Source organism: Eptesicus fuscus, chromosome 14, assembly GCF_027574615.1.
Source record: "Eptesicus fuscus isolate TK198812 chromosome 14, DD_ASM_mEF_20220401, whole genome shotgun sequence".
In the NCBI taxonomy this organism is placed as follows: Eukaryota; Metazoa; Chordata; class Mammalia; order Chiroptera; family Vespertilionidae; genus Eptesicus; species Eptesicus fuscus.
This window is the reverse complement of record NC_072486.1, coordinates 79,588,078-79,615,222: the sequence shown is the minus strand read 5'-3', so window position 1 is coordinate 79,615,222 and position 27,145 is coordinate 79,588,078. Positions and strand designations below refer to the sequence as shown.

General features: G+C 45.2%; 1 protein-coding gene across 1 annotated transcript in view; it reads left to right on the top strand.

Moving 5' to 3' along the window:
- KMT2C (lysine methyltransferase 2C) overlaps window positions 1–27,145 on the top strand; it is a 254,869-nt gene that overhangs the window by 214,467 nt on the left and 13,257 nt on the right. The window contains exons 39-51 of the mRNA XM_054726138.1: window positions 549–660; window positions 4,319–4,397; window positions 6,004–6,067; window positions 7,859–8,091; window positions 10,761–12,458; window positions 16,413–16,625; window positions 19,173–19,314; window positions 19,447–19,594; window positions 20,551–20,729; window positions 20,875–21,011; window positions 21,825–22,074; window positions 23,111–23,250; window positions 24,407–24,514. Of these exons, the coding sequence (XP_054582113.1) occupies window positions 549–660; window positions 4,319–4,397; window positions 6,004–6,067; window positions 7,859–8,091; window positions 10,761–12,458; window positions 16,413–16,625; window positions 19,173–19,314; window positions 19,447–19,594; window positions 20,551–20,729; window positions 20,875–21,011; window positions 21,825–22,074; window positions 23,111–23,250; window positions 24,407–24,514 (3,503 nt within the window). The remainder of the gene's footprint in view (window positions 1–548; window positions 661–4,318; window positions 4,398–6,003; window positions 6,068–7,858; window positions 8,092–10,760; window positions 12,459–16,412; window positions 16,626–19,172; window positions 19,315–19,446; window positions 19,595–20,550; window positions 20,730–20,874; window positions 21,012–21,824; window positions 22,075–23,110; window positions 23,251–24,406; window positions 24,515–27,145) is intronic.

Here is a 27,145-nt window from a genome sequence, read left to right as displayed (position 1 = left end):
AAAATTACCTGAGTGTCTCTAGAGTAAAAATTAGCATATTGTCCCACCTCTTTTTTCACTTCCATGCAAAGAGGTCTTTTCTCAGTAGCCTATCTTTATTGCAAGGCTATGTCCTCAAGAATGGATACATTTTTCTCTCAAAGGGTGATAACTGATTTAGTGGAATTCCTTAGTATTGGAAATAACTGTAAATTCTCATAACAATATTTTGAAGCATGACATTAATATCAAACTGCTTCAAAATGAAAAGAATCTCACTACTTTAGATTATTGCTGTAATTACCCTTAAATTTGACAAGCTTTCCATTTTCATTCCTGCAGGACTAAGGTATCCAAGCTTGCTTCAATGATGGGTCACTGAGATGCCATTAAATTTGGTTAAGGTTCTTTGCATCTCATCATTCCTTACCTAGTCTAGAAACCTGTGATAATGCTTATTAAATAATAAGGAATAAAAGCCTCTAAATTACATAATGTTTGTGACAGTTAAGTGTAACTTGAATCAAGTACTATGAAATTAGTAACTTTAAAATGTATTTCTTCTTTAGATTTTGATGCAATTACAGATCCTATAATGAAAGCTAAAATGGTGGCCCTTAAAGGCATCAATAAAGTAATGGCACAAAACAATATGGGCATGCCACCAATGGTCATGAACAGGTAGGTGAAGGTGTTTTTCATTCTTTACATCAGGAAGTGCATGAAATTACTGGTTCCTACAAAGAATACACAGTACCTAAAACCCTCTGTTCTAGCCCGGCCAGTGTGACTCAGTGGTTGAGCATCGCCCCGGGAACCAAGAGGACACGGTTTGATTCCTGGTTAAGGCATATGCCTGACTTGCTGGCTTGATTCCCAGTGGGGGTGGGGGGTGGGAGGTGGAGGCAGCCAATCAATGTTTCTTTCTCTCTCACTTCCTCTCTCTCCAAAACTCAAATATATATATAAAAAACGACTATGTTTTAGGAATGAATAGTATTTATATTTATTGTGATATTAGCTGGATATGATCAATTTCCTTTAGTTTCAGGGTAAACGTAATAAAACATGATAGAAAGGCTTGTAAGATTGACGTGAGTAATCAGTATCTCTAAGTGTGTGATTCTTTAAATACCTTTACAATAGCTGACTAAGAGCTTCTTGGGACCGAGATCTTTCATCCTAAACAAAGATGAGAAGATAAGCAGGAAAATAGTAGTCAAACTGTGGTTTCTTGAAGCCTGTGAATTTTTTTATATACCATCAAAGGAACAATGCAGAGAGAAGCATGGGACATTTCAGTGAAGTGACTGAGAGCCAAGCTCTAAAGTGAAAGTCCCCAAACTAACTCAAATCAGAAAGAAATGGCAAGGGGAATAGAAAAGAGGGCATTGGAAAGTTAGCAGTGGGATAATTTGTATATATCTTCACCATTAGCAGAAAAATGGAAATTATGCATTAAAGAAGACTAAGAGTTGTCTGACCATGTGAATTTATGGGATTAAGAGTACTTGTGCCAAAACCGGTTTGGCTCAGTGGATAGAGCGTCGGTCTGCGGACTGAAGGGTCCCAGGTTCGATTCCGGTCGGGGGCATGTACCTTGGTTGCGGGCACATCCCCAGTGCGGGGGGTGCAGGAGGCAGCTGGTCGATGTTTCTCTCTCATCGATGTTTCTAGCTCTCTATCCCTCTCCCTTCCTCTCTGTAAAAAATCAATAAAATATATTTAAAAAAAAAAAAAAGAGTACTTGTGCCAGCTAAGGGATATTAACTTCAGAGCAGTATCTTGTTTGTTTGTTTTGTTAATCCTCACCTGAAGACATCTTTTTCCATTGCTTTTTCAGAGAGAGTGTGGTGGGGGGTGGGAGACAGAGAAACATCAATGTGAGAGAGACACACGGATGGTTGCCTCCTGCACGCACCCCAACCAGGGATGGGGAGCGAACCCACAACTGAGGTATATGCCCTTGAACGGGAGTCAAACCCCAGACCCTTCTGTTTGCGGGCCCGTGCTCTAATCCATGAGCCATGCCAGCCAGGGCTATATCTTAAGTTTTTATCATGGACCACTCTCTGAATTATATGGCAATTTAAAAAAATACATTTGCATTAATCCAACACAGACCTACTAAGTCAGCATATCTGCAGATGGCGCTGGTCCTCTCTTATGGAGATCTCTGGTTGATAGCCTCTGTCAATAGTGAGGATAAAGCCTCAAGTTAGCCTCATTATCTTGTTGAGCAACTTTTATGAAAAGAATGATTATGGAATTGAATGTAAAATCTACATGAATTTAATAAGCGAGACTTCCGATTAATTAGCAGTCCTTAAAGAAGTAGTTCTTTTCATTTGTTGAGATAGTTTGGAAATGGGTAAGAAGTATTGTTGAGATCAAAGTAGAGATTTGCACTGTCACACAGCATTTATTCACACAAATGCTTTATCATAGTGTTCTTTTTTATGTCATAAACCTTTTGACTCAGAACATTTTATGTGCAAAACCAAAAACATACTACATAGGAAATCAGTCATGTTTGAAACGTAGTTATTTAAATTTAAAAACTATAGCATATGGCTGAAACCGGTTTGTCTCAGTGGATAGAGCATCAGCCTGCGGACTCAAGGGTCCCAGGTTCGATTCCGGTCAAGGGCATGTACCTTGGTTGCAGGCACATCCCCAGTAGGGGGTGTGCAAGAGGCAGCTGATTGATGTTTCTCTCTCATCGATGTTTCTAACTCTCTATCCCTCTCTCTTCCTCTCTGTAAAAAATCAATAAAATATATTTCAAACAAACAAACAAACAAAAAAACAACTATGGCATATGTGCTTCTTAATACTTTAACAAATTTAGCAGTATGTCTAATAATTACCATAATTTCAAAGTAACGATGAATTGGAATATTAGTATGTGCAACAACTTTTGTTATGAAAGTAATGTGAGTTCCGTTGGTGACAAAGTCACACTACTGCTAATAATACTGTAGTTTGCTGTTTATAGTCAAAATAGAAGGAAATGCTAAACTTTGTGAGCCTTTAGTTTAAAAGATGGGCCTCGGAATGAGAATCCCTGCCGACTCAGCATCACACCTTATACGTCTATGAGTTAGAGGCATTAGCACGTGTTCGGCATCGTGTTTGCTATTCTACTGAGTGCTTTGAGGAAGTGGAGGTGCTAGTCCCTCAACATAGTGTGATATGCTCCTGAGGGTGACGGACAGTGAGTGCTATTTGGATTGAGAGATCATTCCTGCCCAGGCTGTAGTGGGTGCAGGGGTGATGGGTGAATCAAATATTGACCAGCCCTAGCCGGTTTGGCTCAGTGGATAGAGCGTCGGCCCACAGATGGAAGGGTCCTGGGTTCAGTTCCGGTCAAGGGCATGTGCCGTGGTTGCAGGCTCAGTCCCCAGCCCTCTCACGTCAATGTGTGTGTCTCTCTGCCTCTCCTCCTCCTCCCTTCTCCTCTAAGAATCAATGGAAAATATCCTCAGGTGATGATTAACAACAACCACAAAATATATTGGCCAATTTTAAAATATATCTTTTTATTTATAGAGATAGGAAGGGAGAGGGATAGAGACATGTGTTTCTAAAATGTGTTAGAAACATCAATGAGAGAGAAACGTCAACCGGCTGCTCCTGCATTAGGGATTGAACCCACAACCCAGGCATGTGCCTTGATCCGGAATTGAATCGGTGACCTTCTGGTTCATGGGTTGATGCTCAACCACTGAGCTACACTGGCTGCGCTGGCCAAATATGTTTAGCCTTGTAGACTTTTTCTTGGTCTGTGACCAATTTTTAATTTGCTTTAACATTAGGTATAGAAAATGTGTGAAACTTCTTGAGAGGTGCATCTTTAGTTTAGAATACAAAGTAGCTAAGTTACCTATTATCCTTACTTTTTTTAGTTCAGAAAAGGCATTTTTAAAAATAAAGATTGAAGAAGAAAAAAATTTCTTAGAATGTATATAATAAAACTATTTCTTCATTAGATATTTTTACCCAAAAGAGTTGAATTAATTTTATTTTCGGGCATGATGAAGCGTGTAGCAGGAGGTGAAACAACGCTGGCGTGGCCGGCATACCACGCTCCCTGGTGGTGCTGGGGAAAGCGACGGGCCTCGGCCTCTCGCTTACGTCCTGAGTCGGGACGCAGGAAGAGGCTGCACTGCAGAGGCTGGGAGGTGACGTGGGTCGGCACAGAAGACTGGCCTTCGCAGATGCTCATGAGGAGGCGGACATTGCCGTTCTTCCTTCCTGGAAGAACACATGGTTAAGCACTTGAAGTAAGTGGAGGCGTCCATGCTTGTCACCTGACGCCCGGTGCTTCCCTTCACAGGTTCCCCTTTATGGGCCAGTCGGTGACTGGAGCGCAAACAGGGGACGGCCAGACTCTGCTGCCACAGGCCATTCCTCAGGTATTGTCACCAGCACCACACTGTCCTGTTCCCAACAGACCTCTTCTGCCCAGCGAGGCCACTCCTAGGAAGTCATAGGCGCTTAGATAGCTGCGCAGCAGGAGTAAGACTTTCTCATTGAGACTGAAATTGACCACAGCTTCTGAAAAGGACCATATATTTAAGGGTAGAAAGTCACTTGGAGGGCAACCAAATGCTTAGGGTTGCTGATTCTACATGTATTTGTTTTTATTGTTGACACTATTACAGATGTCCCCACTCCCCCCTCCTCTCCACCCCCAGCCTTCCCCACATAGCTGTCCGTGTCCGTGGGCTATGCATTTATGTTCTTTGAATAATCTCTTCAGTTTTTATTTTGGACTCCACAAAGACATTTTCATGTTCTGCATTTTGGATTTAATTCATTATTTTTAAAAATGTAAATCTGTTATAAACAGTAGAAAATACTGATTGTAATCATTCTATTTAGATACAGTCGTGTTCTGCTATTTATTCCTTAGAATAATTTAGTCTTTTAAATATTCATCATTCATGATAATCAGCTTGAAATATAAATTTGAGTGTCAAACGATGTTAGGGAAAGTAGACCTGCTCATCTCATACAGAGTTTTCTTCCATTTTTTTTCAAGTATCTGCCTAGATTTAAAAAAACAACAACTACCTGTTAAGTGACCTACTACATGTCTTTGTGGAATCTTCTTTCCTGCCAAGCAATTTGTGCTTCAGCTTTATTATGCTGATAACTATGTTCTTTTTATTATTAAAAGAAGAGAGAGCATCTCGCATCTCAAGCAGTGGAAAAAGCATAGGCTTCATAGATGAGTTTTTATAAAAACTCAGTTCCACTCTAAATTTCCTATGCAAAGTTTGTATACGTTCTGTGACCTGCAGTTTTCCCACCTGTCAAATGGTCCCCAGCCTCGCAGTGTAAGGATTACATATAGCACATTCTGGCTGCTAGTGTCTTTTACAATTGTTACCTTGTGTATAGCTCATGTCTAACAGAACTTGTAACAACTGGTAAATATTTTCTCAAAGTTAAATGTATTAGATTGTCGCCAGGGAATTGTGAAATTAAAAACTGTTTATTCAGTCACCCTGGAAGAAACAAGACATTTAATTTAAAAATGAGACTAATATTTTCAATTACTTGTGCATGTTAGAGATGTCTGTTTTTGTTAATGAAGAAGTGTGTGCTGTGAAGTGGGATTTAGTCAATCCAGAACCCATGTTTCTGTCTTAATTGCAGAAGAAACCAGGTGGATTTCATTAAAAAATGGAGTTTTACATGATCTTTAGCTATGTGCTAACAGTATTTGATTTGCCCTACTATTGCATTTCCAATGGATCATCCCTTACCTCACACATGTTTTTCAACTGAAATCTATGAAATGAAACAGTTCAAAGATAATTAAAAATTTTCAGAAAATAGGTTTTCACCACTCAACTCATCTACTTTTTATTAAAAGGAGAGCTTTAAAGATGTCTTAGGAAATTAAAGGTTTTTTTCCCCCCTTCCATTTCTTTCTCTTCCTTTTTTAAAAAAGTTTTTCCCCCTTTAACTGAAATGTGGAATAAACCTATTTGTAAATTTTACTTATTTTAGGATGGCAGTATAACACATCAGCTTTCTAGGCCTAATCCTCCAAATTTTGGTCCAGGCTTTGTCAGTAAGTATAAATCTAATAAGTCACCTGTTCTCTGGGGATTGCTTGTTTGCGCTCTGTGTTCTAAAAACGTGGAGTTAGTGTAGGTGTGTTTTTAAGTCTGAGTGCCCTCATCTTTTATGAAACCTTACTTGGTGTCTTTTCCTCAAGGCATGTATTTTCATTGCTTTTTTTAATCTATGCATGAAGAATTATAGTTAGGTAAATATTTAAATACAGAAAAATCACCTTTCCCATTCTCTTCAATATTGTTGCTGGGTTTTTTGTTTGTTTTATATGTAGATTGGGCACTTTACAACTAGAATTTAGCCTTTTCTTGCTCTAATGACTGTCTGCCTCTGACAAGGACACTAAATGGGAACCACATAGGGAATGTGCTTAGGAATCATTTGGGTTAGCATGGTGTGAAGGGCAAGGAAGCAGGATGCCACCGAGTCCTTTTGAGTTACCTCCAGGGGTCCCAAGGTGGTTCAGGATAGTGTTTACAGTTCTCCCCAAACTGAACCTTTCTGAAATCTTCAGACTGTTTAGCTAACTTTTTTTTTCACCATTATTTTTCATTTTGCTCACCTCTGCTCTCCTGGTTCCAGAAACCAGAAAGGCTTTCCTTGCGGTAGGTCTCATTCTACCAGAAGCAGAACTTCTGAACCCTTGTTGAAAAAGCCTGTTCTTAAAAAATGCCCTTCAAATTTAGACTAGATTTCAAGTTCATCCATGTACTGGGACTTCTGGGTTTAGGAACAAACCCAAAGTCTGGCCCGTTAAAATTCCCCTGCATTAATCATTATCGTAATTTGAACACATTTCGCATTAAGAACAAACTGCTGTACCCAACTGGCTTTTTCTGGCTTTACTGTGCCCATTGATTGGCTTTGGTTGCATTCTCACTGTATGACAATATTGTTATCCTGGTGTAATTTTTCAGCGAATTTCCTTCCTGGAATTGTACTTATTCATTTCTTTGTCTTATAATAAGTCAAAAAAAAGGTGTATTCTGAATTTCACTACCATGAGATGACTTTTTTTTTATTTTAAACTTGGAATCAGTGACGTGAAGTGCCCTTAAAGAATAAAGGACTGTTGGTACAAGATGAAGAAATATAACTATTTGGGGGCAATATCAATGACAGTCATAAAAGTAGTCAAGATTCTACTTGGTTAATTAAAGATTTTACTTTGCTTACTTATACAAGTACTAAATTATAAAATTCATAAATTACCTATGTTTTTAACTTAGAGATTTCCTTTATAAAACATAGACTGCAGATTTGTCCTTTCTAAGGCATTCTAGGTCCCCTCCCTCTCAGTTTAGGACATGTTTTCACTATTGAGAAATAGGGCAACCCTTATAAACGTAGGGAAATTAACATGGGAAAGGGTACCTGACCTATGCTTTGGACTTGAATAGGATACATGTGTCTTACTTTGTCTCTTCAAAGTCTGTAAGTGTGACTTAATGAAATACACACATGGCTTAGAGAACTTGGTAGTTCAGTAGATTGTTTTTATCTGTTAGATAAAAGTCATCGCTTTCAGAGATTAGATTTATAGTCTTGATAAGTATGAAGGTAGCCTGTGAACTAAAAACATGCATTCTTTGGTTTTCTCAAAGAAATGTTTTCCTAAAATCTCCTACTTTATAGTTACATTATGGTCTAATGTTTAGTATCATGTTTTCAGAATACCTATTACAAGGTCATGGTAAAGTGCATTTCCTTACAAAAATGGGTTTATGTAACTTTTATATTGAATTCTAGAAAATTAACAGAGCTGAATTTTTCATTATCCCCTCAGATGACTCCCAACGTAAGCAGTACGAAGAGTGGCTTCAGGAGACCCAGCAGCTGCTCCAGATGCAGCAGAAATACCTCGAAGAACAAATCGGCGCGCACAGAAAATCCAAGAAGGCCCTCTCGGCCAAGCAGCGCACCGCCAAGAAGGCCGGGCGGGAGTTCCCAGAAGAGGACGCGGAGCAACTCAAGCACGTGACTGAGCAGCAGAGCATGGTCCAGAAGCAGCTGGAGCAGGTAACGGCCGGTCTGCACGGCAGGGCAGGTGTGAGCGAGCGGACGCAGGGCTTGATTAGTGTTGGGCCGACGCAGGAGCAGCTCGCGGGCCTCTCACTAACCTAGGAAATGATAGCCAGTCCTGTCCCTGAAGTCGTGGTCACACAGCACATATTTAATAAGTGCCTGAAGAGATTAATTCATAACCCTGACCTAGAGGAACCGCTTCCACACTCTGGTATGAGCCCTGGGGCAGCCAGGGAAATCCAGGTACTTGCCCGCCCGAGAAATCCCTCGCGGTCCTCAGCTCCACTCAGCACAGAGCTCACGGGGACCCTGTTTCAGGCGGAACAAGAATCGGGCCCCAGAAGTATTTGTTCACTTGGAGTTGACCTTTGCTTGCCCATTGTCTTTAGTTCCCTGGTTTCTAGCGAAATTTCAGATACAGCATTTGAGTCATTCTGGTTATTCATTTTCATAGTATTTTTATTAATATTTCTAAAACACATTGGTATATTTTATGAAAAGTACTCATTCCTAAAAAATGAAACCATTCTGCTGTTATCTTCCATTACAAACCAGATATTTCTCAAAAAGATCATTGAAGTAACAATTATACTTAAAAAGAAGTAAAACTTTAACTTTTTATTTAAAATTAAACAGTAACTGTTCAAGATGAGCTAAGAGCCCTCTCCTAGGTATTTACCTAAGGGAATTAAAAACTTGGGTTCACGTAAAAGCTTGTACACAAATATTTATAAGAGCTCTATTCATAGTCACCAAAACCTGGAAACAACCCAGGTACCCTTCAGTGGTGAATTGTTGGACCGAGTGTTGTGTATCCACACAGTGGAGTACTACACAGAATTACTTGAATGGATCTTGAGAACATTCTACTGAGTAAAAGAAGCTAATCCCCAAATGTTGTAGGCTACTCTATTTGTATGACATTCTTGGAATGACGGTGATAAAAATGGACACTAGAGGTTTCCAGGGCTGAGGGGTGAGGGAGGAAGGTAGGACTGCTAAGCGGTGGGTCACATGAAGGAATTTTCTGTATCTTGATTGTGGCGATAGCTACACCAATGTCTGTGCGTTAACTAACATTAATGCAATTGTACACCCAAAAGGTCACCTTGGCTTCTAACTGTGTCTATTTTAACTTTTAAAATAAAATTGAAAAGTAATCTAAATGTTAATATAGAAAGGGAGGCATTCAGGCTGACAAATCGGAGTGTTTTCTGTGTAATGAACACTCTGGTAAACAGCCTTCTCTTACCACCTTCCGAAGACATGAGTATTAAACCATGGCACACACGAAGGGTCTGAGTCCTCCTCGCAGAGGTAGGCACATGCTCACTCACGCGGACTATTGAATTAGGGGTTTCGACTCAAATGACTTATCTGCGAGCTACACTGGTGCTAATCTAGAGTGAGAGGTTTCTTTTCTCTTTAAATTTACTCTCTGGGTTTGTGCTTATGCAAGTAAATGTTCTTTTAGGGTATTTCTTATAAAGTAATTTTAGCATTTTCATTGCCTTCAGTGTATTTCTATCACTTCTCTATGCTAAGGGCCTAATTTTATATCCATGCATCAAATCCTGTTTAGAAGCTAATACTGAACTTGGAAAATGGGCATGTCATCTGTTACTGTATAGTTGTCAACAACCCATTGTATCTCAGTAAGGTAAGCGTTTGCTGACCGTGTTTTCTGAAGTATTTTTAAATGTCCTGGGAAAGGCAGGGACCACCACCTTCTATTTTCCAGGTACTGAGGTGTTCGATGTCTATCATGCTGCTTCCCCAATCCAATGCCAGTAAACTGGTCAGAAAAGATAAGAAAATAAGTTAGAAGTTACACAGCTACTGGAGAGCTGGCCAGGGAAACTGTTAGAACTGCTGGTATAATATACACACATCCAAAGCTGGAGTGGTTGTGAAGGATGCAAATGTCACCCAGAGCCTCTCCCTCCCTGAGGGAGGCCGTGTGCCCTCAGCACTCAGTGTCTCTCTCGGGATGAGACTGGCTTCTTGCACTGGGCACAGAGGATTGTGGAATGAAGTACCTGACACCAGTCAGTCGGGGCGCTACTAGGAGCTGTTCAGAACGTTACCTTGGGCCTGTACAGATTTCAGAAATCATCACTTGAGCACGTTAGCTGTTAAATGCAGAATTGTCCAGTCCAGTCTTTTTACCCTTTGGGGGAGGGTGTGGAACACATGCTAGTAATTATCCTAACATGTCGAGCCATTTTGTATATTGAAAAAGTGAAATTGTAACATGTTTCAATGGTAAGTTTGAGTTAAATCTCACAGTTACTCTAAACTTGTGTACTAACGTCACTTCTAAGGTGTCGCAGTTAACGAATTCCTGTGGAGTTTTGTTTTGTGCAGTTTAAATAGTTTGACTTTCACAATAAGGTTTTTTTACTCTTCATTTCAGAAAATTGTTTTAATTAGTTTTTGGTATATCATAAGTAAAGAAATTTTACAGATGATAGAAAAATTCTATTGTTAAAAAAGATTGGCAATCTTTACTTAATGCATATCAATCCAACTTTTTGTGATTTTGCCCTTTGCCTAAGCCAAATATCTTTGCCGGTATTGAGATGGAACTGCTTTCGGTATAACCCTCAGAGCCCTTGGGCACCTGCAGCACCATCATGAGTGAGATTTAACTCTTCTTGCAGATCCGGAAGCAGCAGAAGGAGCACGCGGAGCTGATGGAGGATTACCGGATCAAGCAGCAGCAGCAGCAGCAGCAGCACGCAATGGCCCCGCCCGCCGTCATGCCCAGGGTGCCGCCCCTCGTTCCCGGAGCCGCCCCGCCTGCCGTGGGCCAGCCCAGCTTCCCGCTGGTGGCCCCGCCGCTGCAGCACTCGGCTGTCGTTCCTGGCCACACCAGCCCCGCGCGGATGCCCGGCTTACCCGGGTGGCAGCCTCCCGGTGCCCCTGCTCACCTCCCCCTGAACCCTCCCCGGGTCCAGCCTCCAGTTGCCCAATTACCAATGAAAACTTGCCCATCGGCCCCAGGGACAGCGCCCAATGCAAATCCACAGAGCGGCCCGCCTCCACGGGTGGAGTTTGATGACAACAACCCCTTTAGTGAAAGTTTTCAAGAACGGGAGCGGAAGGAGCGGCTCCGAGAACAGCAGGAGAGGCAGCGGATCCAGCTCATGCAGGAGGTGGACCGCCAGAGAGCCCTGCAGCAGAGGCTGGAGCTCGAGCAGCATGGCCTGACGGGTCCGGAGTTGAGCGCAAGGACAGCCATGCCCCAGGCCCCGTTCTACGGCCCTGACCTGCCTTGTGACTTCTTGCAGCCCCCACGGCCCCTTCAGCAGTCTCCTCAGCAGCAGCAGCAGCAGCAGCAGCAGCAGGTGGGCCAGGTTTTGCAGCAGCAGAGCATGCCCCAAGGGTCTGTGAATTCACCCCCCACCCCAACTTTCATGCAGACCAACGAGCGAAGACAGATAGGACCCCCCTCGTTGGTCCCTGACTCGCTGTCAGTTCCTGGCGGGAGCCCAACCTTCCACCCTGGTAAGCAGGCGCACAGCAGTCTTCCCGGGGCCGGCTTCCAGCAGGCCCCTGTGCGGGCGCCTTTCACACCTGCCTTGCCCACAGCATCGCCAGGAGCCAACAGCAGTCTCCCCTGTGGCCAAGACCCTGCCTTAACCCATGGACAAGGCTACCCCGGATCGGCCCAGTCTCTCATTCAACTGTATTCTGATATCATCCCAGAGGAAAAGGGGAAGAAGAAAAGAACAAGAAAAAAGAAGAAAGATGATGACGTGGAATCCACCAAGGCACCGTCCACTCCACACTCAGACATAACTGCTCCACCGACCCCAAGTGTCCCTGAATCTACCTCCACACCCACAGTCCCTACGCCCAGCGAGCTCCCTCTGAAAGGAGAGCCCGAGTCCGGGGAAGCAGCTGGCTCATCGGCTCCGAGCGCGGCCGCAGGCCAGCAGTGCACAGACCTGGAAAACAGCTTGCCCCACGAGCAGTTCTCCCAGGGAACCCCACGTCAGCAGACGTCCGCCACTGCAGGGGCGGACACGCGGCCCTCGAGCACTCCTGCCACAGTTGAAGAGGTCAAACCGGAGATGGCCGAGCCCCAGCAGTGCCCAGGCCCCGAGGGGCCTCCCTCAGAGGGACCGGCTGGGAGTCAGGCAGCAGAAACGGCTGTGGTCTGTCCCATCTCCTCAGGGCAGAGCCCTCCCCCTGCTGCCAAAGGAGATTTGGGCAATGAGCTTCTGAAGCACCTGCTGAAAAACAAGAAGGCCGCTGCCCTCGGCACCCCGAAACCTGAAGGCACTGGTTGCCCACAAGACGACAGCACCAAGGACAGCACGCCGGCGGAGAGGCAGAACCCAGCCAAAGGACCGGTAAGTGAGGCTGCCCACAGCCGGCTCCTGTTGTCTCCGTGGTGGGGTAGCCGAGCAGGCCCCCGGTGTTCAGGCCAACCCTCGCGCGGCCTTCCGACGCGACAGGACCGCTTTATCTTCTTGTCTTTGCCTTCACGGATCCCACGTTTTGAGGTAGACACATATGTGTTAAGTAATTGTTTATCTTTTTTTTTCCAAAACTCAGAGACAGGGTGATGCTTTTCAGATGTAACCTGGGCCTGTCAGCTGATTTCTCCCACATCAGGCAGCTCTAACGGAAGCAAAGAAATGTCTGTGAATCTTATTGGGAAAGTGTGTGTTTTCCATTGACCTTTGAAATACACAAGGGCTCCCACCCTGTGGCTTCCTGGGCTCGGGGGTAGCCCCCGTGTCGCATGTATTAGCACGTAATGTTACACACACGCAGTCCTACACACAGGTGCTCGGTTACCTTCGTCCTTTTCCACGTATCAGTAGTTTGCTCTTTGATGTGCTTTTGTTTTTTATTTTTCCGTTTTACGAAGGGCCGTATAAAAACATCTTTACAAGATTCCAGCCCCCGCATTTTGATGAACTTCCACGAGATGGTTCTCAGACTGGGGTTCCTGGGTCACAGGAACATTTTGCTTCTTTGTCTTTCCGAAGCTGTAGTACGTTCCTGTGTATCCATAAGCTTTCCCACAGTGCTTTGCACATTGCGTTTCCGTTTTTCACAGTGGTATCTAGTGGCACAGAGCCCAGCTTTAGGCAGGTGTTGTTTCCTTCCCTCTTATTTGACTGTTCAGTAGAGGGTGGCTGTTGAGTCGCTAGATAGATGTAATTTTTGTAAATTCCAGTTAGTTGGGAATACTTTCTCAGCCTCTTTGTCACCAGCAGAGATGCCCAGTCCCCAGCTCCCCGCTGCCCGCCGGGACAGTGAACTCTTGCAGAGCCTGAGTGCCTTACGTCCTCACCCTCCCACGTGCTGTGTCGCCCGCAGCTCCCCTTGGCGTTTACATCCAGCCAATATCTTTTTCCTTTGAGAACTCCGTTCTGGAACCATCTTCTCCAGGCGCCTTTCTCAAACACATCTTGCTGCCCCTGTGCTCACGTCGCCTTGTCTGTGGTGTCCTCCCCCACTGCACCCGGCTTCCCAAGGGGCACGCCTGCTTCTGCGCACTTTGTCCTCGGTGCCTGGTACAGTGCTTAGCAAGGAGTCAGCCCTCGGTAGTGAAGTGAAGTCCTAATAACGGCGACCAGGTAGAGAAAGGGGTGAGGTTAATCACGTGTGTATAAATGTTTGGGTTCGGTCACATTCTCATGTCCACACGGGGTGTCGCGGGAGCAGGCACACAGTTACATGCTGAACACTTGTCCTGACACATCGTTACCCCCACTTTGCAGATGATGAAATTCAGGTACTTTGTAGTCCCATGTACGGCAAAATGGTGGCGGTAGTTGGATAGACCCAGTGCTTCTCCACACTGTTTTCTCTGCATCAGCTGGGATTAGGAGAGGGGCACCCTCCTCGTCGGAGTGTGGGGGGTCCCGGCACTTCCCAGGGGTCCTGGGAAGCAGCCTTTCTGTTCCTCGCTCTCCTCACCTGTAAAACGGGATCTGCATCCCCTGTTGTGTGGGGCTGCCGCAAGGATGCAGAAGCCAAAGCACAAACAGTGCTTGTAACACTTCATAAAATATTACACATTTAGGAATCTGGCATCAGGAGTGTAAGATTCTAATATGTGCAAAGATGTAACTACATGAATAGATAAGGTCCTGTCTCTACTAACAGAGAAAAATGAGGGAAAGAAAACAACCTAGACTCACTATAGCAGCTATTGGTTAAATCATTATTTAACGTCTCCAAGTCTGAGTGACATACAGGGCTTTTTGCAGCCATTTCATTTTGCTCTGTAAGAATGTTCAATGCCATGGGGAACCTGTCAAGTTTAAAAAGCAGCAACCAAACAAAAGAAAGCAAAGTGCAATCCGTTGTGGTTTTTTTTTTATTTTATTTTATTTTATTTTTCAATCTGTTGTATTTTTAACAAAATACATGTAGGCACCCATAAAAGATCGCAAACATACATTAAAATGTTGACTATTTTTGTTTTGTTTTTTAATCCTTATCGAGGATATTTTTCCATTGATTTTTAGGGAGTGGAAGGGAGAGGGAAAGACAGAGAGCACCATTAATGTGAGAGAGACACATTGATTGGTTACCTCCCACATGCACCCTGACTAGGGCTGGGGATCGAGCCTGCACCCCAGGTCCGAGTCCTTGACTGGAATTGAACCCAGGACCCTTCAGTCTGCAGGCCATCGCTCCACTGAGCCAAACGTGCTAGGGCAAAATGTTGACATTTTAATCTCAGGCACACTTTCCGATTATTTTTGTGTTCTTCTATAGTTAAATGTATTCTGTGAAACGTAGTAATACCAGCTTTCTAAGGGGTAGTTGTGAGGATTAGAGCTAATGTCTGTGCCTAGCCCACTCACACTCACATAAGCGATTACATGTTAGTCTCTTATTATAAGCCAGTGAGTAACCTTAGGCACTTGCTCTGTGGACTGCAGTCCTTGGGATCAGCAGTGTGACCTCACCCAGAGCTTTTTCAGAAATGCAGAATCCCATGCCCAACACAGACCTACCAATATGTTCTCATAAGATCCCAGGTAATTCCTATACATATGCAGAGGACGGCTCTAGGACTGAGGTTCCCCGAACTAATGTGTCAGAATTGCCTGGAGCCCTCACTCCCAGGTGTCTGCTTCAGTAGGTGTGGGTGGGGCCAGAGAACATGCATTTCCAACCCGTTCAGGTGGTGCACACTGCGGCGGTGATTGCCTTTGAGGTCCTCGGCTCCAGCCAGGTGGGCGGGCAGTGTGAGCCTGCTCCCACCTCTTCTCTGTGTGAGCTGAGAATGGCTTACACATTTTTAACGCGTTGGAAAAAAACCTAATGAGTAATATTTCTCAACATGTGAAAATTACACCAGATTGAAGGTTCATTGTCCATGAATTTAAGTTTTATTGGGACACAGCCAAGTTTGTCATTGGTGGATTATCCATGGCTGCCTTTGCAGTATTGGGCCGAGAACTGCGTAGCTGGGACAGATGCTGTATGGCCCACAAAGGCTAAAATGTTTCCTTTTTGGCGCTTTGCAGAAAAATTGGCTGTCCGTGCTCTAAGCCATTTAGATTATAACTGGAAACTATAATCTTCAGAACCCTCAAGGATTCATTAAAAGAAGTTCAGCAGCTATAGTTACCTATAGCAAATTTAGAACTAATGGCCCTTAAAAAAACTCCTGTATCTTTAGGTTGCAATAGCACTACCTTAAAAACCTCTTCAAGGACTGATTTATTCTCACTTGTTAATTATAAAGACAAAAGTAAAGAAAGGTTTGTTTGCTATCACCTGTGTTCTTTTTCATCGGCTCTAAGTAAACAGCAATAGGTAGTGAGTCAAATGCATGATTGGAAGCTGATCTGAATGACCAGTGTTGGTTGTTTTTTGATCTGAGGCCAGTTCTCAACTAGAGGTGTGCAAGGTAAGGCTTCTCTGGAGCCTGCCATTGTCCTGCTGGCCTTGTACTTACCCACGCCGCAGGGGAGCCCAGGACAACTCAGCCAGACCCTGTGTGCAGGCCACAGCAGGGCCCGGAGCTCTGGTCTGTCGGCTTGGCTCGGCTGTGCTCCGCGCCAGGCTGTAGCAGTGCTTCCTCTGGAAGAGAAAGGAGCCAACTTAGGAGTTCTGCTCTTACCTCCAGCTTTGCAGCTCACTGACTTCCACACTTGAGAATGTTTGAAGAAAGGGATGATATTTTCAGAAAACAGTGAGAGCATTCGATGCCACCGTCTCCCCTCCTGAATTTTGCTCCTTATGTTAGGAATGTGTGTCAGAGATTAGCGTGAACTGCAAATCCATGTGTGAACAGTCCACTTACTTCTTAACTTTTCCAATTACATTAGCAAACTCTGGGAGCTCACACGCAAGGTGGTTTTGGATGTGGCAACAACCAGCTGCCAAAAGTAGATGGAGGAGGTGAAACCAAGAAACCACGAGGCAAACGGACCCAGAGGACAGGGGAGAAGGCAGCTCCTCGCTCAAAGAAAAGGAGAAAGGACGAGGAGGAGAAGCAAGCTGTGTATTCTACCAGCGACACCTTTACCCACCTGAAACAGGTGAGCCTTTCCTAGTAGCCCCTGTAACAATTCCAGGATGTGAGAACATCACATGCATTTTTAGCCCCAAAGTAGAGAGTTACAGGGATAAAACCTATCTCAGCAAGGAACCCAGTGAGTTCCTGTTTGCAGAACTGCAGCTTGTCCTACTGGCCCCAGAAAGCACAGTACAAGCGCATTGGCAGGTGATGGGCAGGGCAGCAGCTCAGCACCACAGGCACTCTGTCCACGTCCTTGGGCGTCTAAACACGCAGAAGTGCAGCTGCTGGTCTATCCCAGTCAGCGCTGCTCTTGGACCTTGTAATAGTCACTGAGGTGGGGCGTGGCCTCTGAGAGGTGCCACTGGGCACCCGGCCTGGTTCACACCATGACTCTTTCTGAGCAAAGATAAGGACGTAGTTTCCTTGTTAGATGCCTGGCAGCATCTCCTTAAAACAGACCAGAGTGGAGCTTATTAAAGTAGATCTTAAAGGTTCAGCAGTCTCTCACTTATTCCAGAAATTTGATACTTGAAATTTTTAAGTCTTACTTTTCTCAAGCCTGTTTGACTAAGTTGCCTCGGGTCTTAGAAAAGTTGAGAATCGCCCTGTTTTGTTTGCCGTGTACATTACTCTTAAATGTGTTTTTTAATAGCAGCTCTCTCTGCTCCCTCTAATGGAACCAATCATTGGAGTGAACTTTGCGCACTTTCTTCCTTATGGCAGTGGCCAATTTAATAGTGGGAATCGACTTCTAGGAACTTTTGGCAGTGCTACCCTTGACGGGGTTTCGGATTACTATTCTCAGTTGATCTACAAGGTATGTTTCTTTGCCAAGGTGTCACCTCGCTTCCTCGCTGGATACGTAGCAGCATTGGCAGAGCTTGTCTCATTTTTCCGTCTAGTTTACATCTAATCTTCCGAGTTCCATTTAAACTTCAGTTTAGCTACAAGGTTAACATTTTTCTGGTGAAGTGTTTCTGATGTGAACATTTGAGATTTTTGTATAGGAAATATTAAAAATTGTGAAAAATATCCATTATGTATTTCCATGGCGGAGAAAATACAGGGTGGGGCAAAAGTAGGTTTACAGTTGTGAGTATGCAAAATAGTTTATTCTTATATTATTACTTATTAATTATGGAATTATTTTCCACACGAGCAACTGTGAACCTACTTTTGTCCCATCATGTATTTTCCTATAACCTTTATTAACTCTTAAAACAAATCTAAATTAATAGTAAATAATGAGGATTAAAAATATAGTTAGGAATTTACCCTGAAAATTAAATGAAAAATATTTTAAAATGTATTTTATTTAATTAGGTACTAATTGCAATTATACATTAATGCTTAGACTACTAAAATATCAAACCTAATCAAGTTTATCTTTTGGTATTATTTTTTAAACCAAGTTTTATAATAGCCTTATTAGACACTCTTCATTTTACATCCAACTTCTGCAAAAACACATCTTTTTTGCAACAATGTTTGAGAGTATCGCCAGCTTTCCTGAGGACTTCTCTTCTCACTCTACTATTCTGCCTGCTTTCCGGTGGCGCTCCTTTATGCGGGTGCTGGCTTTCTCTTCAGCGAGAGCTGGCCTGCCTCTCGCAAATGCCTTCTGTTCTGCTGCAGGCTGTTCTCCAGCACAACTTCGTCTTCATGAAACCCTGGGTCTCTGTCACATTAGCATTTCACCTTGCACTTGATTTGCATGTTGTTATTGGTAGATTCCCACAATCAAAAGTAAATGACAGCCCTCGCCGGTTTGGCTCAGTGGATAGAGCATTGGCCTGCGGACGGAAGGGTCCCAGGTTCGATTCCGGTCAAGGGCACATGCCTGGTTTGCAGGCTTGGTCCAATGTGCAGGAGGCAGCCAATCAATGATTCCCTCTCATCATTGATGTTTCTACCTCTCTCTTCCTCTCCCTTCCTCTCTGAAATCAATAAAAATAAAAAAGTAAATGACAAATTGGTGACAAAGGTGAAGCAGGGAGAAATGTTTGGAGGAGGAACTACATTTGAGAATGACTTAGTCATTTTAGTATTATTGCTCCTGCTTTTGCTTAGAGATTTTGGACAATCCAGATTCTAATGTCTAGGATGTGAGTTGCAATGATAGAATTAGGGCCACAAATTCTCAATTTTTTATAGAACTGGGGCATATCTTAATGAGAATTTAATAAAGGAATTTTTGAGAACTTTTTACAATTCATTGCTTGAATTTTAAAACTGTCCTTCACCGGCTACAGTATTAAAGAGTTGTATAGGATTGAATCCGGTGTAACGTAAATTCGCTTCTTACTGTCAAAGCTGAGCACTCAGGCTGGGCCAAGTAAGTGGACGATAGTATGCTCACACTGTCATGAGTGTTTGTTCCACTGGAAAGCCTCTTGGCCTTGGACATTTGTTTGTCTTCTTGGTGTGAGTTAGGGAGGAAGAGGCACCTTGATGACATTTCTGTAGCCTTGCTCCCATGTGCTAAGAATTCACAGAACTATATTTTACGAGGTCATGGCTTATTTGCTCAGTAGCATGTAATTTAAAATTTTTTGGTCTCCTGCAGCAGAATAATTTAAGTAATCCTCCAACACCCCCTGCCTCTCTTCCTCCTACACCACCTCCTATGGCCTGTCAGAAGATGGCAAATGGCTTTGCGACAACTGAAGAGCTTGCTGGAAAAGCTGGAGTGTTAGTGAGCCATGAAGGTATGATGGGGACCTCGCTGGGACCCCTTGAGGAGTGTGCCTTTGCCAGCGGATGGGGAAGGGCTGTGATGTTCTTCCCACTCAGCAGTTCTGACTAAATGTATTCACGGCTCTGTGTGTTTGCGTTTCCAGTTACCAAAAGCTTCGGACCTAAACCATTCCATCTGCCGTTCCGAGCCCAGGACGACTTGCTGGCCAGAGCCATTGCTCAAGGCCCAAAGACCGTCGATGTGCCAGCGTCCCTGCCCACACCACCTCACAATAACCAGGAGGAGTTAAGGCAGGAGCTCTTTGTCACAGCATTTTGTAGTTGTCCCATACTTGTGTAATGTATGTACGTGTGCATAATGATGTCGTAGGAATACCCTGTAAAAACACTTAAGGGGCAAAATTTGGTGAATAATTTTCTTCAGAATTTGAAGTTTATAAAGCATTCTTGCTATTAAACAAAATTGGTTTGTGAATTGTTGAAATCTCTTATAATAGGAAGTTAAATAAAAATCAGATAGACATTAAGACAAAGGGAATTTCCATGTAAAATATTTCAAAAGATCATTGTCCTTTACAAGCTGTGAAGGTGATGGATTTGGCTTATTGATGCCGCAGAGTCTAAAGTAGAAGCAGGTCACAGGCCTCAGAGGTGCTTGTCTCAGGACTTTCCTGGGCAGTTTTGTGGCTTCCTTGTGTCAGTTCTTTAGTCCCAGGAGTCTAACGGGACGGCCAGGTCCTACTCGATCCTCAGTGCTGACGTGCTTCTTCAGGTCCCTCCCTCCCTGAAGGTTTGAGAACTACCTTCTACTTGATGAGGCATCACTTAGTCCAAGTCTCTTACTTTATTCATGAGGCAGCTGTGGACCAAAGCGGAGAAGTGACTTGTTCAGACTGAGAAGCCAGGTCTCCTTTTCCTCCTGTACCTCTGCCAGAAATCAAAGTCTGCGACAGAGCAGCTGGGGGTGGCGGCCCCTGGTGTGCCTGGCACCCCGGCCAGCAGTCACCCGTGCCGGCTTCCCCAGGGACTCAGTCTGGAAGCTGTGCTTGGGTCTCCTTTAGCAGGCAGCATCTCCGGGGGGAGGAGTGGCGACATCAGGTTCATGCGGTGTCCCGCACTGTTTAGCCTGAGACCACGGTTTCCTTGGTAACCTCTAGCTTCTCATGCCACTGCCATGTCCAGAGAACCTCACGGTCCCACTGGTGGAAGGGGCCCACATTGATGTGTCGCATTAACTTCTTTTGTAGGATGCAGGACCACAGTGCTGACCGGGACTCTCCTGACAGCTTTGTCCCCTCGTCCTCTCCTGAGAGCGTGGTGGGGATGGAAGTGAGCAGATACCCTGATTTGTCCTTGGTCAAAGAGGAGCCCCCCGAGCCTGTGCCATCCCCCATCATCCCACTTCTCCCCAGCAGCGCCGGGAAAGGTAGGAGACCTAGCGCGGTCTTTTCTGGCAGTGTGCTGATCTACTAAAGCTCACATTTTGGTTTTGAAAAACATTAACATTCCGTCTTCCCTGTCTGTCTCCCTCCCTTCCTTTCTTTTTCTCCCCCCCCCCCCCCCCCCTTTAGGTCCGGAGTCTAGACGGAATGACATTAAAACTGAGCCAGGCACTTTCTTGTTCTCACCACCTTTTGGTTCTTCCCCAAACGGCCCCAGGTCGGGTCTGATATCTGTGGCCATCACTCTGCATCCAGCAGCTGCTGAGGTAAAGCTCACTGGGTCCCAGCGGCTTTGCATGAAGTGGTATCGCAGGCCCCGGAGGAGACAGAGGGAGGTCGGGTTGGGGTGTGTGGTCACTTAGACACCTGGCTGCTTGGAGTGCTGCAGACGAGCATCAGATTGGTCTGAGCCTAAGTCCAGGTTAAAAGGGCGGAAGGAAGTTAGAGTTCTCGTTTTTTAATCAAAGGATGTGTATGTCAGAGAACTCTTTACAGAGAAACCTTTTGATAACTGTTTACACATAGAAAATTTAGCAGTGAAAAACAGCTATGAACAGTACAATTTTACCGAAGCAAAAAAATATAAACCTTGTTTAGGTGGCAGCTGCTTGTATCAAACAGGAGTGAATTGCTGAGTTGTTTCTTAACTCTTAATTCTGTGAGGACATTTCATTGCTGCCCAAACTAGTGTTAATGGTGTGACATTCTGGTGGTCAGAGAACACGGCTGTCATGAGGCCCCGTATTCTCGGGACGCTTCAGCCTGGCGTCCTGGGCTGCACAGAGTCCACGCCTGACACAGCTGAGCAGCTGTGAAGCAGGTGCCGCCTGGCGCGTTCCCCTGGTGTCCCGGACACCACACCGTCCAGTACTCAGTGACCTGAAGTGTTTCGTGCTCTTTACCATCGACGGGAGTCCCTGCAGGAGCAGGTCTGTTGATGGAAACTTAACTTAGATACTGGTCCATTAAAACGGGTTTGTTACAGGGCTGTGTCACGCAGTCAGCACTTCTCCTAAGTAGGAGCATCTCCAGTGAGTCACTGGGTGGGTGACACGTGCTCACTTACCTTTCTGTTTCAGAACATCAGCAGCGTTGTGGCTGCGTTTTCCAACCTTCTTCACGTCCGAATTCCTAACAGCTACGAGGTTAGTAATGCTCCAGACGGTCCATCCGTGGGTTTGATCAATAGCCACAGAGTAAACCCAGGTTTGGAGTATCGACAGCATTTATTTCTTCGTGGGCCTCCACCAGGATCTGCGAACCCCCCCAGATTAGCAAGCTCTTACCGGCTGAAGCCGCCCCATGTACCATTTCCACCAACGAGCAATGGTGAGCTGGTTTCCATTTTCACTTCAGATTCATTCTGCACTCAGAAGTTATGCTTATTCTCTTTAAAATTTCACTTTAATTTTGAACAGTAACAGGTGGCAAGTTGGTGTGTGGGGCTCAGTGAATTAACCCCTGGGAGTGTTCTGTCTTCTGCAGTGTGATTTGGCCTTTGGTGCTGGGGGTGTGTATGATGTGCATTAGAGCAGTTACCCAGAAGCAGCTTTGTTCCTTGCACGCCCAGACCTCCCATCCCACCCCTGCTGGCTTCACCCTGTGCCCAGAGGGCTGGCAGCTGTACGTGTTCCTTTCCTCCCATCACCACTCCCCTTCCCCCTGCGTCGTCCTCAGGGGGCCTCCCCAGACCTCTCCCCTCCTGCCTCTGTCAAGTCTCTTCCTCACTCTGCTTCTGCCCCTCTGCACTGGGTCCTTGCCTGTTTTTATCCTTGTGCTGCATGAGGGCCCAGCACTTCCTAGACCTCATCTCTGAGCTCCGACAGAGTGGCCTGGGTTGGGTTTTGAACTCTTAGCTCTAGCTGTTCCTGTCGCCCCCATTTTTCCTGCTTCTTGCTTCCTGCAGTCACGCCCTGCATGAGTCCTGTCTTTTTTATCTGGCCCGGAACTTTGCTCATCCCTCTTTGACTGTCCATTTGTGTCTAAGACTCTCATACACATATCTCTTCATCTCTCACAAAACATTTTTGTATCTTCTTAACCCTCAAGCCAAGGTGACCTCTCTCCCCGACTCACTGTGCACTTAGACTGGAGAGTGATGTGCTGTGGGTCCTTCCTGCCCCGACGACCCCCAGTCTCTTCCTGCTGCTTGAGAATGGCTGTGACCCTTGATTCGTACCCTGGTGCCATGCACATAATAGATGCCCAGTATGCATTGCTTGGAAGATAAGACTTTTATTAATTAATAACGAATCATATAGGTCAGTTAAATGAGCCATTGTAATGAGTTTGTGGAGCCCAATTTGACACCATTACCACTCTGTGTTACTGGTTGTTTCATCACTGACGAAGCTCTTGCCTTCAGGTCTTTCTGGCTACAGGGATGCTGCTCACGGAATCCCAGAGAGCGAGGCCCTCAGACCACGGTGGTGCTGTCACTGCAAAGTGGTGGTTCTTGGAGGCGGGGTGCGCAAGTCTCTCAGAGACCTGGCCTTCGTGAGCAAGGTACTTGGACATTCCTTCTCCTGGGCATGTCCTGAGCAGGCTCTGCTCCTTGGTCCCGAGAGCCCCCATGGCAACGCCATGGGACACATGCTCCTGGGAGCAGCCTTAGCGTATATTCGACAGACTTAAAATGAAACAGCTACAGCAGACTTAATGTTGTATATTATGAAAACACATTAAAATGGGAATGGAATGTAGATAGTAAAGTTTATTTTCATAAATTTATTTTCTCTCTGGTCAAATTATTATGCTAAATAGACATGCAGTCATCTTTTTTACTTATAAGATAGGAAGTTGCTTCACTTTAACATAGGATAAAACCAACAGCACATCGATCTTGTTTTTATTAAATTACTAGGGGCCCAGTGCATTAATTCATGCACCTTGAGAGGAATTGTGGGCCATGAGGCTGTGGTGGGCACAGGAGCGGGTCTCGGCTCATCCTCTCCAGCCCCTCCCACCACGGCCCTCGGTCCCCAGTGGTCCCCTGTGGTCCCCTGTCTGCTGGCAGCCCTGCTCCTGCCACCATTCCCATGCGCTGACCGCGTGGAGCAATTGGGGCCGGCACCAGCAGTGGGTGTGAGCGCGACTGCTGCCCCGATCGCCCCTCGGGAGCAGGGGGAGGTGGAGAAGCCCTCAGGGGTGACCAGGGTTGGCAGCTGCCACTTGCACCCGCTGATGGTGCTGAGCGATCAGGACTGGCACCAGGGGCCGGCAGCGGGTGCGAGAGGTGGCTGCCGGCCCTGATCGACCCTCAGGAACAGGAGAGGTGGAGAAGCCCTGAGGGGCGATCAGGGCTGGCAGCCACCTCTCGCACCCACTGACAGCGCCAAGCAATCAGGGCCAGAGCTGGGCGCCAGCAGCAGGTGCGAGTGTCCCGTGGGACCATGGTGCGCAGGAGCAAAGAATTTTCAGTAACCACCAGAGGCTTGCCCTCATGACCGCGACCGGTGCCCCGCCGTGGTCTGGCGCCCCGCTCACCTGCTCCACCATCCCACCACAACCGATGCCCACCATGTTCCGCAAACACCCCCTGGTGGTCAGCACACGTCAGTGACCGGTGGTTCTGTTCCGCCGTTTGGTCTGTTTGCATATTGGGGTTTTATATATATAGATGACCTGTTGAGACCCCCACACACTTATCTTTGCTTTTCAGGGTTCCTGCGAAAGCTCCAGTGGAGTGGAGAAGGACATTGTCTTTTGTAGTAATAACTGCTTCATTCTTTACTCATCGACTGTACAAGCAAAAATCTCAGAAAGCAAGGTAAAATTAGTAGTTTCAATTAATCAACGCATGGTGAGTGACTTCTGTGTCCTGGGGAAACGTCAGTGAATGAAAAGTTCCCAGAGCTCGGGGGGGTGGGGGGGGGGAGAGGAATCGAAGCCGGGGCTGCTCAGGGTTTCCAACAACTCTCTATCCATGTTGCCATTTCAGATTCGATTAGTTATTTGACGAGTGGATAAGCTTGAATTATGTCTTATAAGTTCAGAACTGAATAAAACATTAATATTAAAATGTTTAATTTTACTTACTTAGTTACACATATCTTAATTACAACTATAAAATATTATTTTTATTGATCTTATCCCAATGGGAAAACCTATTCACAAACACTTAAATTCCTTTTCCCTTTTTTGCTCATGCCCCAAACTCTCCATCTGGTGACCATCAATTTGGTCTCTGTTTTTCTTTGGTTTGTTCATTTATTTGTTTCTTTAAAGATTCCATATGTAAGTGAGTCATACAGTATTTGTCTTTATCTGACCTATTTGACTTAGCATAATATCCTCTAGGTCAGTGATGGTGAACCTATGACACGCGTGTCAACACTGACACGCGTAGCCATTTCTGATGACATGCGGCCGCCTCAGCGGCCGCATGCCGAGAATGAAACATTTACGAAATAATGTTTTTCCTCAAAGTGACACACTACCCGAGTTATGCTCAGTTTTTTGGCGAAGTTTGACACACCAAGCTCAAAAGGTTGCCCATCACTGCCCTAGGCCCATCCATGTTGTTGCAAGTGGCACGATTTCATTCTTTTTATGGCTGAGTGATATACACCACATTTCTTTATCCATTTGTCTGTTAATGGGCATTTAGGTTGGTTCTGTATCTTGGCTATTGTAAATAATGCTGCAATGAACATGGGGGTGCATGGGAGAAAACTTTCCTCCACGCAATCTTTTTAAATTAGTGTTTTGGATTTCTTCAGCTAAACACCCAGAATGGAATTGCTAGGTCATATAGTAGTTCTATTTTTTATTTTTTTGAGAAGCTTCCAGACTGCTGTGTTTTTTTTTAAATATAGGTGACTTGCATTTTCCTCAATATTAATTTTTGAATGTGGAAATTTTAGGTATTTTTTTAAATTTCTTTATAAATTTTAGGTATTTTTAAAAATATATATTTTTATTGATTTCAGAGAAGAAGAGAGAGAAACATAAAGGATGAGAGAGAATCACTGATTGGCTGCCTCCTGCACACCCCTCCTGGGGATCAGGGCTGCAACCCGGGAATGTGCCCTGCCTGGGAATCGAACCTTGACCTCCTGGTTCATAGGTTGATGCTCAGCCACTGAGGCCTGCTGGCCGGGCTCCATACTGTTTTCCACAGTGGCTGCACAGTCTGCATTCTCACCAAGTGCACGAGGGTTCCTTTTTCTCCACATCCTCACCAGCACTTGTTTGTTCATTTCTTTTTTCTCATTTTTACTTTTTAATCCTCACCCGAGGATATTTTTCCATTGATTTTTAGAGAGAGTAGAAGAGAGAGGGAAAGACAGAAAGAAACATTGATGTGGTTGCCTCCTGCACGCACCCTTGACCAGGGCCCGGGCCAGGGAGGAGCCTGCAACCCAACCGAGGTATGTGCCCTTGACCGGAATCAAACCCGGGACCCTTCAGTCCACAGGCCGACGCTCTATCCACTGAGCCAAACCGGCCAGGGCATTTGTTCATTTCTTTCTGTGTTTTTTGTTTGTTTATTTCTCGATGACAGTCATTCTGACAGGTGTGAGGTGTTATCTCATTCTGGTGTTAATTTGGGTTTCCCTGGTGATTATTGACATTGAGCATCTTTTCCTGTGTCTGTTGGCCATCTGTGTGGTGGACAATGTATTTGCAGTCATTTGCGTGGAGGAAAGTTTTCCCCCATGCAGTAACACTGCCAAGTCAGTCATTCATCCCTCCAGATTATTGCTCTCATGTCTTTCTTGAAAGAAGGTCCTGGGGACTCTTATTTTTTAACAGGCAGTAGGCCAAGTGACGTGATAAATAAGTTTAGACTTGAACTTCGTTTGTTAGCTCCCTGAGAGAAGGAATGTTTTTCTCCAATTTCCTCAGTCAGTGCAGTGCAGCCTGCTTCTGGCTTCTGTGTGAGGTGTGTCTTCTTTCAGGTGCCTTGCAGGGCGGGGTGCCTAAGAAGAGGGAACCTGGGGGGTTATTGGCTTAGGAGATTCGACCTAAAGAGAAACTGTTGGACTCTTTCAGCAGCTGAATTCCAACCTGGCAGCCTCAGAGAACAGTTGCTTGCTCATTACAGGGGACTTCTCCCTTCCTTTCACATTTATGCCAATAATGCAGCCAAGATGAGCAGACAGGAGGTTCAGATAAGCTCATAAAAGATTATCTCGAAGCTCTTACTCGATTTACCAAAAGGGCTGTTCCATTATACAAATTAAATTCTCTAGCTTCTCTGCAGCACCAGTTTTTCTGGGTTTGTTATGGTTAGAAAGGAATGTCAAAGAAGGGTTTGGAGCAGAGCTGCTCTGGAGTTAGGGCTTCGTAGAGAAGGCCTGCGAGGAGTCCACCCGCAGCTGGCCTCCCTCCATCAGCCCTCGCCCTCCATACTTACACCCTGGATGTCCGACACTGGCTGCTGCTGGCCTGAATC